The sequence below is a fragment of the Prionailurus viverrinus genome, chromosome C2, assembly GCF_022837055.1.
Source record: "Prionailurus viverrinus isolate Anna chromosome C2, UM_Priviv_1.0, whole genome shotgun sequence".
Taxonomy (NCBI): domain Eukaryota; kingdom Metazoa; phylum Chordata; class Mammalia; order Carnivora; family Felidae; genus Prionailurus; species Prionailurus viverrinus.
In genome coordinates this window covers 45,268,227-45,287,393 of record NC_062569.1, presented here as the reverse complement: position 1 = coordinate 45,287,393, position 19,167 = coordinate 45,268,227, and the positions used below count along the sequence as shown (strand labels likewise).

The 19,167-nt window shown below is 40.3% G+C and overlaps 1 protein-coding gene across 2 annotated transcripts in view; it reads left to right on the top strand.

The window, feature by feature from the left end:
• ERICH6 (glutamate rich 6) overlaps nt 1-16,131 on the top strand; it is a 30,155-nt gene extending 14,024 nt beyond the window's left edge. The window contains exons 9-15 of one of the 2 annotated variants that reach the window (XM_047876598.1): nt 886-956; nt 2,031-2,176; nt 4,896-4,981; nt 7,555-7,710; nt 10,843-11,071; nt 15,209-15,354; nt 15,868-15,967. In XM_047876598.1, the coding sequence (XP_047732554.1) occupies nt 886-956; nt 2,031-2,176; nt 4,896-4,981; nt 7,555-7,710; nt 10,843-11,071; nt 15,209-15,354; nt 15,868-15,907 (874 nt within the window). In that variant the 3' untranslated portion in view covers nt 15,908-15,967. Of the gene's footprint in view, nt 1-885; nt 957-2,030; nt 2,177-4,895; nt 4,982-7,554; nt 7,711-10,842; nt 11,072-15,208; nt 15,355-15,867 lie in introns of both variants that reach the window. The other variant, XM_047876597.1, reaches the window with a different exon arrangement.
• Nucleotides 16,132-19,167: the final 3,036 nt, after the last annotated feature.

The following is a 19,167-nucleotide window of genomic DNA, read 5'->3' as shown; positions in this document are numbered from 1 at the left end:
GAGCCTGGAGCCTGTTTGAGATTCTGTCTCTTTCCTTCTGCCCCTTTCCCCAATTTGAGCTTTCTCTCTAAAATTAAGAAAAAAATTTAATTTGTTAAATAAAAATAAAATAAAATTCCTGGTAGATGTTATTGAGATTCAGAAGCTCCCAGAAACTCTGGAAACTCACCAATCAAAGTAGAAATTTACCAGGGTGCCTGGGTGGCTCAGTCAGCGAAGTGTCTGACTCTTGATTTGGGCTGGGGTCGTGATCTCACGGTTGTGGGATCGAGCCCTGCATCAGGCTCTGTGCTGAGCATGGAGCCTGCTTAGGATTCTCTTCCTCCCTCCCTCTCTCTGCCCCTCCCCTGCTCGTGCTTTCTCTCTCTCTGAAAATAAATAAACATTTTTTAAAAATAAAAATAAAATAAAGTAGAAATTTACCAATTGTGGGGCGCCTGGGTGGCTCAGTCGGTTAAGCGTCTGACTTCGACTCAGGTCATGATCTCACAGTTCGTGGGTTCGAGCCCCACGTCAGGCTCTGTGCTGACAGCTCAGAGCCTGGAGCCTGTTTCAGATTCTGTGTCTCCCTCTCTCTCTGACCCTCCCCTGTTCATGTTCTGTCTCTGTCTCAAACATTAAAAAAATATTTAAAAAAAAAAAAAAGAAATTTACCAATTGCAAATTCTCAGGGCAATTTGGAATTCCCATATTGGAGAAATTCGTTGAATTTGTTGCCTGAAGAGAGTAGAAACTTATATGTATGGATTAAATGCCTGGATTCACAAGTAATAATAGATAAAAATAATAATGGATAGTATGTAAACAGTTAAAATTTGTACTAAAATTCTGTTTTAAGCTTCAAACACATTTTGGATTTATACAGCATATTTTTTAATTTTGTAGAAAACAGGAGCGACAAATGGCCAGACAATTTGCACTAATGACAAATGAACAGACTAATTTATCTGAAGACGGTGAGTTCCTCGATGCTGGTGTTATGGGTCAGTTGTTCATCAGAAAGCTCAGATGTTTGACCGAAAGCTACAATTGGTATTTTAAAAAATATATTTAAAATGTTCATTTCAGTCAATGTAGCAGTTAAAATGGCTCAGAAAGGCTGGTGTTTCAGCTTTCTGGCTTTCGAAGTTTTAAGTCTTCAGCTTACTATTGTTACTGACTGAAACAAATTAGCAACATCTATAGAACACTTTACAGATAGCTGAAAAGAGCTTACTGAATTCATTGTCTCTTGGTTTATTAAGCACACATTCCCTTCTGTTTTCAAGCTGGGATATGGAAAAATCCGTCAAAAATAAATCACAATTGTTTCTTCATACGTGGACCAGTATGGCTATAGTGTGGGTGAAATGGAAAGAGCAGTGATTTTTAGAATCAAGTTCTTGATTTATGTACTTGCTTTTCTCCTTATAGGCTGTCCGATTTGGGGCAAAGTATTTAATCTTTCTGAGCACAGGCTCCTCCTCTACCACTCAGAGCTATTGAAAAGTACTTAGAGGGGCGCCTGGGTGGCTCAGTAGGTTAAGTGGCTGACTCTTGATTCCAGCTCAGGCCATGATCTCATGGTTCTTGAGTTTGAGCCCTGCATCGGGCTCCAACTGACAGTGCAGAGCCTGCTTGGGATTCTCTCTCTCTCTCTTTCTCTCTCTCTGCCCCTTCCATGCACTCTCTCAAAATAAATAAACTGAAAAACAAACAAAAAAAAATTAAAAAAAAAAGATACTTAGGAAAGACGGACATTTGTTTTGGTTTAAACTAAATCCCTGGTACAAAGTTCCTTAATATTCAAGTGTTTCCTACTAAACACAAGGCCAGAAAATTCCACTTAATGAAAATCATCATTCTTTGCTTAACAAGGGAATGTCTTTATTTTTTAACAAAAGAACGCACTCACTTTAATGAAAAGCCTCATTTTTCTGCCATTAAAAGAAGTCTGATGAATCAATACATTTGTAATAAGGTTTGTAATTTCATTTTAGAAGAGAGGTTTTGGAAAATTTGAAACAAATATTTGATTCTTTTCCCATTAGAGCCAAAGCACTTAAAAACAATTTCTTACCAACTTTCCGTGGATATTCCAGAAAAAGAGCTATTTGATGACAGACTACTTGATTTCCAACTAGAAAACAGAAACATATCCATTGTTTGTTGTGATGCTAGAATAGCATGTGGAAAGGTAATTATCTTGCCTTTTTTTTTTTTTTTTACTTGCTACTCTTTAAAATCAGTTTTACCTGAAGTTGTAAAAGCTGTCATAATGAATATAACAGGTTGGCTACATGACACATTTAACTCTTTGTCAAGAAGAAATGGTACAGATGTGGCTTTTTAACTTCTACTAGACTTTAAAACAATGGTTTTACATGTTTTATGGTAGTCTATTTTGGCTAAAGCCTTTTTATTTTAAAATGTGATTGTCATACATTAAAAAATGTTTGGAACACTTAAAAACTAAAAAAGAAGGGGAGAAATATCACCAAAACCTCAAGCACTTTCCCAAAATCATTGTTAATATTTCAACATGAACAAACTGGAGAACACCAAAGGAAAAAAAACCTTAAAAGCAGCACAGAAATGAAATTCTGTTTATATTTAAAGGAAAAGAGTTAGAGGGCTGCCTGCGTGGCTCAGTTGGTTAAGCATCCCACTTTGGCTCAAGTCATGATCTCATGGTTCATGGGTTCGAGCCCTGTGTCAGGCTTTGTGCTGACAGCTCCGAGCCTGGAGCCTGCTTCAGAGTCTGTGTCTCCCTCTCTCTCTGCCCCACCGCTCACACTCTGTCTCCCTCTCTGTCTCAAAAATAATAAAACGTTAAAAAAAAAAATAGAGAAACTGTCAGATAACCTCCCAACAGCAACACTGGAAGTCAGAAGACAGTGGAATGTCTTAAAGAAAATAGTGGTCAATCCAGAAGTTGATAACCAGCTAACATATTTTTCAAGAAAATATGGCCCCCCAAAACACTGTCTGGTAAAGTCAAAGATAATTTGTCACTAGTAGCCCTTCATTAAAGGAAATTCTAAAGAATGTGCTTGGTGTCACTGGAGGGTCTGAGATTCAAGAAGGATGAAAAGAAAGTGGTACATAGTTTTTATGGATAAAACTAAAAGTTGGCTCATAAAACAACAATAATAATAGCTTGTGGCACTTCAAAAAACAGAAAAGAATAAAAATACATTTAAAAATAGTACATGATGGGAAATAGGTTAAATGTAATTATGGTACTATAAAGCCCTTGGTTTGGGAGAAGGGCAAATATTAAAGCTTAACTTCAGACTTTGATAAATCAAGTTTGCTTGCTGAAATTTCTAGAGTAGCCAGAAAAAATAACAGAAGCAGAGAGTATAAGTTCCAAATGCATAGAGACAGAACAGAAAATAGGATTATATATTTTAATTACCCCCCTCCAAAAGACAAAATTGCATAAAGGAAAAAAAACATAACAGGGAACATACATAAAATATCAAGGAATGTTAGTAATTATATGTAAATAGGCTAAATATTCCAGTTAACAGACAAAGAATGTCAGATTAGTTCTTTTTTTAGGGAAAAAATTCCAACTAGATGGTTTATAAGAGACACATCTAAAATATAAGGATACAAGAAGATTATAAATAAAAATGATATATCATGAAAATATTAAAGAGTATTACTAGAGATAGAGATTACTTCATAATGATAAAAGTTTTAATCCACCAGGAAGATACAACATTACAAAATATTTTTCCCAGTTTAAGATAGGCTCAAAATATGTAAAGCAAAATTTCACAACAGGAAAAACCTTTAAATCCATAATTATAATGGGATATTTTAGCCTACCTGTCTCAAAAATTGCAAGGGTTATTAGATAAAAAAAGTAGTAATACAATAGAATATTTGAACAATCCATGTAATAAATTTGACCTAATATTTATGGATTGAAAGATTAAATATTTTAAAGATGACATCCTTCCCAAATTGATTTATCCATCCAATGCAACTGCAGTCTGTTGAAGTATAATTTATATACAGTAAGATTCACCTTTTTCGGATGTACAGCAGTATGAATTTTGGCAGTTATGTAACCACTACTACAATCAGTATACTGAATCTTTCCATTGGGCTAGAGCTGGTTTGTAATCTCCCATTTTGTTTTTACAGTAAGATGTGAATAAGGTAAAAATTAAAAAAAAAAAATTCAAACAGATATGTAATGTCAGATCCCTGCCTGAAAACTTTTATCAAGTTATCTGCAGGGGTTAGGAATACTCTTTAATGATTCCTAAGGATTATTCCCGGTCACTGTTGCAGGGCCAAAAATTTATTTATTTAAAAAAAATTTTTTTAATGTTTATTTTTGAGGGAGAGAGACAGAGTGTGAGTGGGGAAGGGGCATAGAGAGGGAGATACAGACTCTGAAGCAGGCTCCAGGCTCCGAGCTGTCAGCACAGAGACTGACACAGGGCTCAAACCCATGAATCACAAGATCATGACCTGAGCCGAAGTCAGACGCTTACCCAGCTGAGCCATCCAGGTGTCCCCCAAAAATTTAAATTAAGAAATACTTTGGGGGCGCCTGGGTGGCACCGTCGGTTAAGCGTCCGACTTCAGCCAGGTCACGATCTCGCGGTCCGTGAGTTCGAGCCCCACATCGGGCTCTGGGCTGATGGCTCAGAGCCTGGAGCCTGTTTCCAATTCTGTGTCTCCCTCTCTCTCTGCCCCTCCCCCGTTCATGCTCTGTCTCTCTCTCTCTGTCCCAAAAATAAATAAACGTTGAAAAAAAAAAATTAAAAAAAAAAAAAAAGAAATACTTTGTATCACTGTCTAGCAAGCAAAGGATGCTTGTTACTATCATAATTGATGTGTTATATCTGGAACAATTAATGGTTAAGGGTCCTTTCATTTTTCGTGGTCAGATCATGAGGAATGAGCTCTTAGAGAAGCACTACAAACATGGGAGCAAGTTTCTGACTTCATTTCCAGATGGAACAACACAAATATTGTATCCTTTCAACAAGTTATTTTTATTAGTTTTATTTCTTTACAAAAATGATATAGAAAAAATATATAGAAAACTATAAAGAAAAAAATAGTTATACCCCAAATCCCACCACCCAATGAAAAGCTATTAACATCTTATATAACTTTCCTATTTCTTTCTATGAGCATATATATATTTTTTTCATTTTTATTTATTTATTTTTGAGAGATAGAGTGTGTGCACAAGCAGGGGAGGGGCAGAAAGAGAGGGAGACACAGAATCTGAAGCAGGCTCCAGGCTCTGAGCTGTCAGCACAGAGCCCAATGTGGGGCTTGAACCCACAAACTGTGAGATTATGACCTGAGCCAAAGCTGGACGCTCAATTGACTGAGCCACCCAGGTGCCCCTATATAATTCTTTAAAAATCAATTCTTCAACTAGCTATTCATATTTTATAACTTTCCCTTTCTGCATAATATGTAATAATGTTACGAGTATATAATATGCAATAAATATAGAGATACACCGCCATTTTTATAACCATAAGGTATTTAATAATGGGGATGTATTATAATTCATTTAACCTAACCACAAAGGTTGTTTCACTTTTTTTTTTTTTTTTTTGCTACTATAAACAACAGCTAAATGAACAGCTTTGTGCAGACTTCTTTGCGTACTTATCACTTATTTCCTTGAATTAAATGCCTAGATGCCTAGGGGTAGAAATTCTGGGTAAGAAATAGCAGACATTTGGGGCACCTGGCTGGCCCAGTCAGTAGAGCATTTGACTCTGTATCTCAGGGATGCGAGTTCAAACCCCACATTGGGTGTAGAGGTTACTTAAACACATACACACACAAACAAAAAACCTAAAGAAATCTGAATAAATTATTAAAAAAAGAAATTACAGGCATTTTAAAACTTTGGTAGACTTTCTCCCCCCAGAAAATATGTACCGATTTACACATCTGTGAGCAGCACATTATTTTTTAGTACAAAAATTCAGTATCTGTTTTATGAAACGCTAAGTGATTCATCACTTGAACTTCTGCCTGATGGCCAAGCCATTTGCTATTCTGACATAAAGGCCATTTAATACTTTCAAGAAAGTAAAAAACAAACAAAACTATAAAATGAGGTGGGTTTTTTGGTGACTAAAGGCCCCAATTTTTAGGAGAAAGTCATGTTTAGTCATAGTTTCCTAAAAGTCTAGTCAAATCCCAATAATCAACCAGAAAAATAACTTTCATGTCTTAGGAATTATAATGAAGTTTTAGTCTGTAGGCCCTATGAGAAAGAGTGTAAGTTTTGTTTTAAATAAATACATTTAAATAAATACAGTACATTTTAAATAAATCCCCCCTTCTTTTATTATTATTATCAGTTAATTCCCTGGCTTTAATTCTTGAAGGCCATGGCTGCTTTTCAAAATGATTCAGAGTCAATCTTGTGTTTACTTCACCTCTGGGCTTCTGATCAGCTTAGATAGGACTGAGTATTAACGGTAAATTATCCTCAGTAGACTTTATTCTTTTTGATGCTATTGTAAATGGAATTATTTTCTTAATTACACTTTCAGAATGTTCACTGCTAGTATATAGAAATACAATTTATTTTTATATGTTGGTCTTGTAGCCTACAACCCTGTTGAACTTGTTTGTTCTAATATATTGTTTTGTGGATTCCTTTGGATTTTCTAAATACAAGAGCATGTCGTCTGCAAACAAAGTTTTACATCTTTCATTTGCAATCTGGATGCCATTCATTTCTTTTTCTTGCATAAAATTTCCCTGGTTAGAACGTTTAGTGTAATGTTGAATAGAAGTGGGGAGAATGGACATTTTTGTTTAGTCACTGATCTTAGCGGGAAATCAGTCTTTCACCATTAAGTATGATGTTAGCTGTGGGTTTTTGTTAGACATTCTATTAGATTGAGGAGTCTCCCTTTCATTCCTAGTTCACTGAGTTGTTATCATGAAAAGGTGTAAGTTTTTGTCAAATGCTTTTTCTTTTTTTTTCTTTAAAAATTTTTTTCTTTAATGTTTATTTATTCTTGAGACAGAGACAGAGCATGAACGGGGGAGGGGCAGGGAGAGAGGGAGACACAGAATCTGAAACAGGCTCCAGGCTCTGAGCTGTCAGCATCGAGCCCGATGCAGGGCTTGAACCCACCAACTGTGAGATCATGACATGAGCTGAAGTCGGATGCTTAACTGACTGAGCCACCCAGGTGCCCCTCAAATGCTCTTTCTGTGTATACTGAGATGATTTTTTTTTTCTTTTTATTCTATCAATATAGTATATTTCATTGATGGATTTTTAGATGTTAAGCCAACCTTGCATTCCTGGGATAAATTCCTCTTTATCTAATACTATATAATCCTTTTTATATGTCACTGGATTCCATTTACCAGTATTTTGTTGAGGATTTTTGTGTCTTGTAAATATACTTTGATCCCATAAAAAGCATAAAATCCTTTTTGTAATAACAGTAACTCCCATTCTAGGATGGTTTCAAAGGGCTCTCTCATAAATTTATATCCAGAATAGTCAAGGACCATTAGAACAACTCAAATAACCTTATCTAATCTCAGCTACCCATCTGGAAACCTAGCCATCATCCGAGTGCCCAACAAAATAAATGGCTTCACTTGTATAGTCCAAGAAGACATGCCCACTGACCCTGCAATTTTAGCATTGCTAGATTCTTCTGGCAGAATTTCCTGCTATCATCCCAATGGAAATGTCTGGTAGGCTTCTAAGTTTCTCTTGCTGCCATTTGGCTGGGGGTGGGGGGGGGGTGGGGAGGGGGGCGGTGGGGGTGTAGTGAAATTTTATTTTTTCTTTTATTTTTTCCAACTCTATTGAGATATAATTGACATTCAACATTGTGTAAATTAAAGGCATAAAATGTGTTGATTTGATATACTTGATATATTTCAAAATGATTATCCCATTGCATTATCTAACATCTCCATCACATCACATAATTACCATTTCTTTTTTGTGTTGAGAACATTTAAGATACACTCTCTTAGCAACTTTCAAGTATATATACAGTATTACTAGCTATAATCTCTATGTTGTACATTAAATCCCTAGAACTTATTCATCTTATAACTAGAAGCTTTCTTTTTCCTTTGAAATGATAAGAATGGCTTTAAGATTTATTTAAGTTAGTCTTTGGCAGTAATGTTCAACTCAGAGAAATTTTTTATTTATGTCATTCCATTTGCTTCCCAGTGGAAAAATCCCAGGCAACTATGTAAAACAAAGCTCATCATATTCTTTCCATAAACAGCAAGAAACATGAACTATATGATTTCAATATTAGAAAAAAACTCTCAATAAACTATATGGTCACCCTAAGGATTTGGGATATGAATCTGGTGATCTTCCTAGAGCCTGTGCCCTGATAATGTTATACTGACTCATCTATGGAAATAATTTACAATGGATAGCTGCTACACTGTGTTGTTATAGTTTGTGTGTGTGTGTGTGTGTGTTATTATAATTTGAGATATATTTGTAACTGTTCCTATATTCCTATAGCCACAACCAACAATAACATACAAACAAAATCTCTAAAGAAATTAAGATCCTGATCCAATTTTGACCTACTAACTTATATACTCTATGACTTCACATTATTTCATTTAACCTGAAAAAATTAAATTTGGGTCTTAATTTCATTTATTTTTATTTTTTTAATATTTATTTATTTGTGAGGGAGAGATAGCGTACGAGCAGGGGAGGGGCACAGAGGGAGACGCAGGATCCAGGCTCTGAGCTGTCAGCACAGAGCCCAATATGGGGCTTAAACCCACAAACTGGGAGAATATGACCTGAGCTGATGTCAGATGCTTAACCGACTGAGCCACCCGGGCTGACCTTCAAATGCAGTTCAAACTCTTTGAGTTTTCAGAAAGAGATATTCTCCCCCCTTTAAATTATTTACAAGAATAGCAATCTCATCTTGAGAAATTCTGTCAGTAATTGACAAAATTTGGACATTCTGCCAGTATTTGAGAAACTTAGGACATTTGTGGGTTTTTTTTTTAATTCTTTTTTTTAATGTTTATTTATTTTTGACAGAGAGAGAATGCGAGTGGGTTAGGGGCAGAGAGAGAGGGAGGGAGACACAGAATCTGAAACAGGCTCCAGGCTGTCAGCTGTCAGCACAGAGCCCAATGCGGGGCTCGAACTCACGAGCTGTGAGATCATGACCTGAGCCGAAGTCGGACACTCAACCGACTGAGCCACCCAGGTGCCCCTGTGTTTTTTAAGTCCAAAGCAGCACTCAGTCCATTATCCCTATTTGTATTACTGGAGAATTTCTACTCATCCTTCTGGGTTTAATAAAGTGATGCTTTATTACATTTTGGTGAGGTACTGTATTGTCACCAAATAAATATTCATTGGTTTCTAGGACTTTTCCCTTGTCTATGAAGTCCCCTGATCCAGCAGCTCAATTCCTGGTGCTCTGATGGAACTTTCACATACTCTCACAGACCCCTTCTAGCTGCCTCTTGTGCAGCAAGCCCATCCCCCTGCTGGACTGATGTTCTTTGCTTTATGTTTTTTAATTTCTTTTTAACATTTATTCATTTTTGAGAGCCAGAGAAAGAGAGAGAGAGAGCACAAGCAGGGGTGGGGTAGAAAGAGAGGGAGACACAGAGTCTGAAGCAGGCTCCAGGCCCTGAGCTGTCAGCACAGAGCCTGACGTGGGGCTCGAACTCATGAACTATGAGATCATGACCTGAGCGGAAGTTGGACGTTTAACTGACTGAGCCGCCCAGGTGCCCCTAGAAGGGTGTTCTTTGAAGCCACATTCTGAATCCTTACCACTCCAGCATGTGTCTGCACTCACAGAATATTTATCAAATGAACAATCTATGTAAATAATTTTAGCCAAATATTATTTTCATCCCCATTTCGAGATGAAACCAAGCCTTCCTCCTCCCAGATACAGTAAGATGATTACCTCAATTTCTCATTTGCACTTTTGTTATTAGATCACTACCACTAATCAATAGTGGGGAAAGAAGATGTTAGTTATCTCACTCTAGGGGCCGTCATGGCCAACTCGTCTAGTTAAAAAAATAATAATTTGTTATCAAATTCAGCCAACTCTCTAAATACCCAGAGCTCAAGAAAGGGGTGGTGATCCAAGGTGGAAGAAGGTGAGAGAGCATGAGGGAGAAGGGCAGTCATTAGTGCCACCAGATCGCACACTTGGTCAGGCTTGGTATGTATGTAATGACGTAAAATGTAGTGTCCACTGTGCTAAGAGACTGGAGAGGCCCCATTAGTCTAACTTCCACCTTGTGCTCCATCACAGGGCTTTTCAGCTGCGCTCTGAGCCATCTCAGAGATGTTCCCCGAGCCACTCCTGCCCACACCCAGCCCTGATGAGAGCCCTCCTGGAAGGACTCCGGGCTCCCAGTTGCTGGGTGCTACGAAAACACAGCCATCCTGTACTGAGGCCAACTAGGCCTTCCCCCGCTGCTCTGCTTTTCGTCCTGGAGAAAATCCAAGCACTGTTCTTCTCCCCTCTTTCAGGGATCGCCTGGTGTCCTGTATGTCTGCTCGTCCAGACTAATCCTTTCCTGCTTCCCCTTCATTCTTCCCAGCGCATAGTTTTCCAGACCCCTTTACCATCCTGGTTCTGCCTTTTGGACCCAGTCTGGACCCACTACTTCAAATTAGCATAAAATTCAGTGGCGGTATCACCATGCCAAAGGTTACCTGCGGTTTTGCACTCTCCATACGCTACTGGCTAGCATGAACTGTAGCTCCCCTTGGCCAGCAAGTGACAGGGCTAATTTCAAGGTTGGATCATAACGTTACCGTTTATAATTTTTAATTTCCTTTCTGCCCAGGGTATACATCAATATCTTGGGAGGTCAATATTCAGATCAAGCTGGCAACAGAGTAAGGGCTTGGAATTGGTCCAGTTCGGCCCCTACCTCACCCTTTGTGTCATTTAAACCTGTCTTTCTGGCTTTGAATCATTACATTGGAGTTCGCATCTTAGAACAAGACAAGATTTCAATCGCCTTTCTGGCAATGGGCCAACAGGCAAGAATCAGTGTCGGGACCAAAGTGAAGGTAGGTACATTTTTGAAAACAGTTCAAAGCACTTAGAATAATAAGAGTAAATGGCTTTTGTCGGTGTTATTACTCAGATTATACTTGCGTGTAATCTACGGCCTATTAAGAGTTTTGGAATTCAATGAAAAAAAACACATAGTGAAAATTTCAGGTGGAAATGAGGCAGCCTTATTGTTTGTTCTTCAGAAATTCCTTTTAGTTCACACTTAGATCCAACTAACATTTACTGTGTTTACTCTGAGACCAAGTAGTGTTGCTTTGGGGGTTGGGTTTTAGGGTTTTGTACTGTGTTTGTTTCTCCATTGTGCTATAGTAGAAAGCCCTGGACTGAGTCAGGAGACCTGGGTTCTCACCATGTGCAAGACCACACATATGTGCCATCTCCTTGGAGACACTTCCCAGACCTCCTAGTCCTTTGCCCAATCACGGCCTTCTCTGGGTCCTCCACGTACTGCCCTTGGTCCCTACGCTCACTGAACCATGCTGCCTTACCTGCCCTTGTGGCTGCCTTTCCTACTGGATGGTGAGCTCCGGAAGCACAAAATCTCTGCCTTACTGATTCCTCTATCCCACCCAGGGCACGGCTCAGAGGACATGCTCAGCGACTGGCAACGGTTAATATCCTGGTCTTCGGGTTACGGGGATGTAGTTTCATACCTCAACCTTGCCACTTAGCTTAGTGGGTGAACTTGAACTTCACGGCCCTTCTCTATTAGATGTGGATAATGCTTCCTACCAAATAGATGGCTGTGAAGATTCAAAGGGAATGCAAAGTACTTGGTGTGGTGCTTGGCACCAACAAAGTGCTCAGTAAATGATAGCTCTGTTAGTCAATTATACCTCAATAAAGTTGAAATGTAGATAGATATAAAGAGATCTATGGGGGACACTGGGTGGCTCAGTCAGGTAAGTATCCGACTTCAGCTCAGGTCATGATCTTGCAGTTTGTGGGTTTGAGCCCTGCATCAGTGGAGACCCTGCTTGGGATTTTCCTTCTCCCTCTGTCTCTCTGCCCCTCTCCCACTGGTGCGTGCTCCAAGGCTCTCGCTCCCTCCCAAAAAGAAACATTCAAAAGTATGTATTTAAAAAAAGAGAGATCTATGTAGCATATCTAGTGTGCAGCTCCAAACATGCCCCTTCACCTCTGAGGCCTTTCATTTCATCAATGATTAAAGGAAGAGATTGCTCCAGACCTCAAAGGTGTTGTCAACCTCTAAAAATTCTACACTTCTCGGTAAGTGGAAATAGGACCTCCATATTCAGTACAGGCAGGCCTATCTCATACACACCAAACAGAAGGGAGACTTCAGATCCGGCCAACAGGGACTGAGGATCTACGAAGTGCTCAGCACTATCCCCGCCACTTGCCATCAGTCCGGCCACCGCAGTCAGCTGTTCAGGCTCCCAACTATCCAGCGGCTTCTAATCCTACTCAGAGTAAAAGCCAAGGTCCTAGAAGAGACCTGCAATCCTGTACAGGCTCTGGACTTCCTTAATGTTCCCTCTGTTCTGCTCTCTCCTCCCTCAGCGTGCTCCAGCCACGCTGGCCTTCTCACTGTTCCTCAACAACACCAGGCATATCCCTGCCACAGGGCTTTTGCACCTGCTCTTCCCTCAACCTAAAACACCCCTCCCCTACTTAGCACACAGCTGCTGCGCCACTTCTTTCAGGTTTCTGTTCAGAGTCCTCTCTCCAGCACCCAGTCTAAACTAGTAGCGCCTCCTCCCCACCCCCACCCTGCCCTCTCTGTGCCTCTCTGGCCATATGGAGTCCTCTGGTTTTCTTTCCCTTCTAAATAGTTTGTCCTGTCTACTTTGGTTTCTTCAACTCCGTAGCTAATTGCATTTTCAAATAGATTTTTACAATTTGCCATCCTTCTCTTGTTCATTTCTACATGATCAAGGAATATGGCTTGCACTGTTTTCCCTGCTGTTCGAAATGTATTGATCATTTTTATTGGTGGCCGAGTCCAGAATTTTTGTGACTGTTCCATGTATATTCGACCCCCCAAAAAAGTGCACTGTTGGGGCGCCTGGGTGGCGCAGTCGGTTAAGCGTCCGACTTCAGCCAGGTCACGATCTCGCGGTCCGTGAGCTCGAGCCCCGCGTCGAGCTCTGGGCTGATGGCTCAGAGCCTGGAGCCTGTTTCCGATTCTGTGTCTCCCTCTCTCTCTGCCCCTCGCCCGTTCATGCTCTGTCTCTCTCTGTCCCAAAAATAAATAAACATTGAAAAAAAAATTTTTTTTAAAAAGTGCACTGTTGTCACAAGCTTGTGTATGTCTAATGGCCCCACTGACACTTCTCTATCCTTTTCTTTTTATATTATTGGCTTACTTCTGAGCAACCTATGAAAGATGATTGCGAACTCGTTCCTTTCTCCCACTATTCCTATCAGGTTTTGCTTTCTGTATCTTTAGAAATATAGGTTAGGAAATTACAGATGCTGACCATCTTCCTGGGGTTTTCCTCGCTTATTCGCTCTTCGGCTGTGCCCATTATGTGAGTCAGTGTTATCAGTGAAGGTTGTTCTTTTTTTTTTTTTTTTTAATTTTTTTTTCAACATTTTTATTTATTTTTGGGACAGAGAGAGACAGAGCATGAACGGGGTAGGGGCAGAGAGAGAGGGAGACACAGAATCGGAAACAGGCTCCAGGCTCCGAGCCATCAGCCCAGAGCCCGACGCGGGGCTCGAACTCACGGACCGCGAGATCGTGACCTGGCTGAAGTCGGTCGCTTAACCGACTGCGCCACCCAGGCGCCCTGAAGGTTGTTCTTTTTGACAACAAGAACAAAACGGTAACATTATCATTAGGTGTTATTCCCAATTTCCCTCCTGGTGACCTTTGCCTTAAATGCTATTCTACATGGTGTTAAATTGCTACACCTGCTTTCTTTTTAGTTAGCATTTGCTTGGTACATTTTTTTTTCATTCTTTGATTTTCAGTGTTTTTATACAGTTTTAGACGCGTCTCTTGCAAACAGTATATAACTGGATTTCGTTGTTTTCCTCAGCCTATTAGACTCAATCTTTTAATACACTGTATTTTAATGGTCACTCTAAAATTGTTAACACATCTTTTTTTTTCTATGTGCATAGAATTAATTTCCAAGTCTTCTAGTTATTTCTTCTCTTTGACAACCGTTCTCTCAAAGTCCTCAGAAAATATTAACCATATATATTCCAAAGCCTCCCTCTGGCTACGAATGCTGTCTCCTTGAGTATTAGTATCCCTTATAAGTAAATCTGTCCTCTCTTTCACGGCCTCAATTTTCCTCAGATATTTGGTGATTCCTGGCCATGTGTTCATTTTGTAATTGAGGATCCTGGCTTTCCCGCATGTTCTGCTTACTGAAGTTAGTTTGTGGGGACTGTGGGAAAGTAGATGTACTGCAGAGGGGCAGAAGGCTGGCCCCAGTGCCAGACTTCCAGCCCCAGCCTGGGGGCGCCATGGTTCAACGTGGAGGGCGAGGTGACGGCTGGCTCCCAACTGGTCATCCTAATATTTACCTCAGGGCCCCTCCTGCTTCTCACTTTTATTAATGTTGATCTCAGATTGTGTGTGTTTTGGGTTAGTGGTTTCATTTGGTCATTTCTCTCTCTGTGGATATGGTCCTGTTTGCTTTATGATTTTCAGGAATTCAATAAGATTATTCCTGCTGATCAAATTCTTTTCTATTTCCTTTTTAAAAATTTTTTTATTTTAAAAAACGTTTTTTAATGTTTATTTTTGAGAGAGAGAGAGAAAGACAGAACACGAGCGAGGGAGACACAGAATCCGAAGCAGGCCCCAGGCTCTGAGCCATCAGCACAGAGCCTGACGTGGGGTTCGAACTCATAAACCGCAAGATCATGACCCCAGCTGAAGTCGGACAATTAAACGACTGAGCCACCCAGGCGCCCCAAAAATCTTTCCTATTTCCTATAGCCATTGTCGATTTACTCTCTTAAAAAGTTTTCTGTCATCTTCCGGAAGTTGGGATTGAAGGGAAGTCAAAAATGCTGGTCCATTCCTGTTATTCATCCATCTCATATTCCTCTGTCCCTCCCTCCCTCCTTACCTTCTGATGCAGGGAGGGATGAAAATGCTGTGAGTTCTTGTATCCCTTGCAGGTAAGTGGTCACTCTGCTTGCAGAACGTAGCAGTTCAGCTTGTATTTAGCCCACCCACTGAGGCCGGCCCTGGATCCAGGCCCTGGAAACATTCAGGCAAGACCGTCCTACAGAGCCATTTCCTGACCTGCAGCTGCAAGGAGACCATCAGCCTGAATCACCAAAGGCTGTGAGGAGGGGTCATGGAGAGATTAATGTGGAATGGCCTCCTGGTGGGAGGGGCACGTTCTGGAAGGAAAGGAATTTCAGCCATCCCGGTCCTTCTTGAAAACTGGGCTCAGCTGCTACCTTCTCTGAGGAAGGCTGCCCACTCAGTGCCTTTCCTAGCTCCAGTCCAGCACGGACCATGCTCTCCCCACGGGGCATCTCCCGGGGAAGGGACTGTGTTTGCGGCATCTTTGTGCTCCCCTCAGCATATGCTCATAAATTACTTGCATAAATTGTAAGCCCTTGAAAGTACCCAAATTCTATGTGCTCTGGCCTGCTCTGGTCTCTCATATCTCCACAGCACTTCAGCCCCTTCCTCCTCCGGGTTAGGATAACACCACCACGGCCCCCTTGTGTAGCTAACGAGACCCGAGGGATTCCAACTCCAAATTAGTACCACCCCACACCTCCTCCTGCCTCCCGGTTTCCACAGATGGGACCCTGAGCTTCTCTTCTCTTTCTCTGTGCTGAAAAGCTACCTAACCCTGAGGAGATTCCAGTTCTCCGATACCTGAATGGGGATGACCTTCTTCTGCTGGCCCATTTAATAAAGATTCGACGCCTGTTTCACAAACTTGAAGGATGTGCGAATTTCCCGTCCAGCCAGGTTTGGGAAAAGCTGAAGCTACCTTCCTACCTGTCTTCACTTTCTCTAAAACTAATTGACCTTTGTCACAATTCCGGTGTAAAGCAAGATACAATAAGAAGAATAGAGGCTATAATAAACGAAAATATTTAATGCTGGCACTCCGATTTGTTTTGTTTTTCGGGGGGAGGAGGTGTGTGCGAGCTTTCAAGTAAGTGTTAAGGACCAGGAAATACCAAGAAATATGCTCTATTATACATTTAGAATACGGCCTGAGTCATCACTGGCTTACATCTGTAGTTGGAAAATGAAATCCGCTCTTCAGGACGCCAGAAGAGGAGCAAATGAGCGTCAGTGTCCATTCTCGGTTAGAGTTCTGTCAGGAAGACAGAGCAGGAGGATCCAATGGCTCCCAAACCTCCCGGCAGGCTCAGGAAGTGAAGGTCAAGGAGAACCCCTGCTGGCCTCCGGGCAATCTGGGAGTGAAGGAGTCTCAGGAAGCCGTGAAGCCAACAGCACCAAAGTGAGAGGCAGGAGCTCTTCGGGGCGGGCTACAGCCTCACCCAGGAGCACAGGGTCACAAAGTGCCATTTACCCCACGGCGCCCCGCCTGCCGTCAGCCAGGCTGCTGCTTCTCTCCCACCTAGCAAACCTCAGGTCTCTCCCCAGAAGTCAACAGAGGTGCCTAGACTCATGGCTTGATCAGTGTTAGATGCCTCTCTCTCTTTTTTTTTTTAAACTTTGCCTTTTCCCCTCTCTTTTCACTCGTGAGTGAACTTTCAGTTTCTATCAAGTGAGACAAATATTAAACTAATTGGAATAATGTGCATCCATGTAGCTCTGGAAAAATAGCACACAACAGTACAACGCCTAACAGTGACAACAAAGCCTTCACTGAATCTGTTTTTGTACGACAGTAAGAACTGTTTTGGGGTGCGGAACCCATAGTGGATACTGAATAAAGCCTTGGTTAATTGGAGACTGGAGAGAGAACGAGATGCCATCTTTTCCCTCGTTGCTTCATGTTTAGTGACAGAATGTTATTTAAAAGTATCTTTACTTTAGGGCCATCTGGGTGGCTCCGTCCATTAAGCACCCAACTTTTTTTTTTTTTAATTTTTTTTTCAACGTTTTTTATTTATTTTTGGGACAGAGAGAGACAGAGCATGAACGGGGGAGGAGCAGAGAGAGAGGGAGACACAGAATCGGAAACAGGCTCCAGGCTCTGAGCCACCAGCCCAGAGCCTGACGCGGGGCTCGAACTCCCGGACCGCGAGATCGTGACCTGGCTGAAGTCGGACGTAACCGACTGCGCCACCGAGGCGCCCCTAAGCACCCAACTTTTGATTTCAGCTCAAGTCACGATCTCAGGGGACCAAGTCCCACGTTGGGCTCCCTGCTGAGTGTGGAGCCTGCTTAAGATTCTCTCTCTTTCAGGGGTGCCCAGGTGGCTCAGTCGGTCAAGCTTCCGACTTCAGCTCAGGTCATGTTCTCACGGTTTGAGTTCGAGCCCCGTGTCAGGCTCTCTGCAGACAGCCCGGAGCTTGGAGCTTCTTCAAATTCTGTGTCTCCCTCTCTCTCTCTCTCTGCCCCTCCCCTGCTCATACTCTTTCTCTTTCTCTCAAAAATAAATAATAAACATTAAAAGAAATTTAAAAAGATTCTCTCTCTTTCCTTCTGCCTCTTTTCCCCACTCATGCTCTCTCTCTCTCTCAAAAAAAATTATCGTTACTTTAAAAATGATAATTACATGTAATAAAGAAATTGATGCTGCTTCTTTAAAAATGTATTAAAAATAAAAATGTTTCCAAGTGAAAAATAGTTGTATCTGTATCTACTATTCTATTAGGGTCATATTTCAAGGCAGTTTTATTTAAAGGATTGAGTTGTTAAAAATAATAATAAATCTTATTTTGAATATCTATATATATTGGGGTATGCCACACATTTTATGTATCAGTGTCAGCTTTTCTATATGTCTATTTTAGGTAATCTCAGTTTTGAATAATCCATTCTGCTAACTCATGGGTTGTTTTTTCTCTTCTCAGTTTTTCACAATAAAAGCCTCTTCAAAAAAATTAAACTCTTAGGGCCACAAGGCTGTCATATACTAGTACTGCATAAATTGAGGGAGAAGAAAACACTTTAAATGTGTAGGTTTCTCCAGATGTAAATGTTAAAGAAACTCCTGATGTACTTCGAGCTTAAAGCAGTACTTCAAATCTTTGTCTCTCTTTATTCCTGACCTCAGGGTTACTTTTTTATTTTGTTTATGCATAGTTCAGACCTTACACATTTTTTGACAGATAAAATGATCACCTTTTAAGAAGATACATATATGCACTTCAATGAAACTGATAAGTAAAGGGATTAAAACACTCTGCTCCAGGTAAAGTTGGCCGCAAAGTGTGCTCAGCGAAGCCCTGCCGGGATCAAGATGTAAAAAAACATGTCCAGAGTATTAGCCTACGCAAACCTTTTCCACTGTATGAGCCAAATATTTTAAAGTACATTTTGTTGGTGGCCTTTTATGCTAACACCATAAATGGTTAAAGTAACACCATCTCCTTGTAGAAAATTTGGGAGATTACAGAAAAGTATAAAGATTTTAAACGTGCTCATAATCCGACCACATGGTGATGGCCATCTCTAATATTGTGCTCTATTTATTTCTAGGCCCTTATCTGTATTCACGTATGGGTGTGTTTTTGAAGAAAAAAAAGTTCAAGCAGAGAAATCAGTCACTGCCAATAAGGATTTTGAAAGATAGGAAGAAAACTAAATTTCTATTCCCCAAAGAAAGTTATAGAAAATTAAACTCTATTTAACAGAGAGACACCAAATAAGCCAAATAAACTAAATGCACATTATTTGTTAGTAAAGAAACAAGTATCTTCTGGAACTGTTAGTATTTCCATTTTCACTTATAAATTTTCCACCAGCTTATAAAAAAACTAAATGAACAAATAAAGCAAAATCTTTTAGAGTCTAACTTTTCATGGAGGTGCTAAATAAAATTAGTAACATTTGGGATGCCAGTCACATATTTATGAGCAAATGTTACACTTCATAATTTTTTAAAAACACAGAACTGCACTGCATTTTTCTCCAACTATGTTAGATAATACACAAAAGATTTAAAAATAGATTTTCATTCAAATTAATTTATTATGATTATTCTGTTGCTTC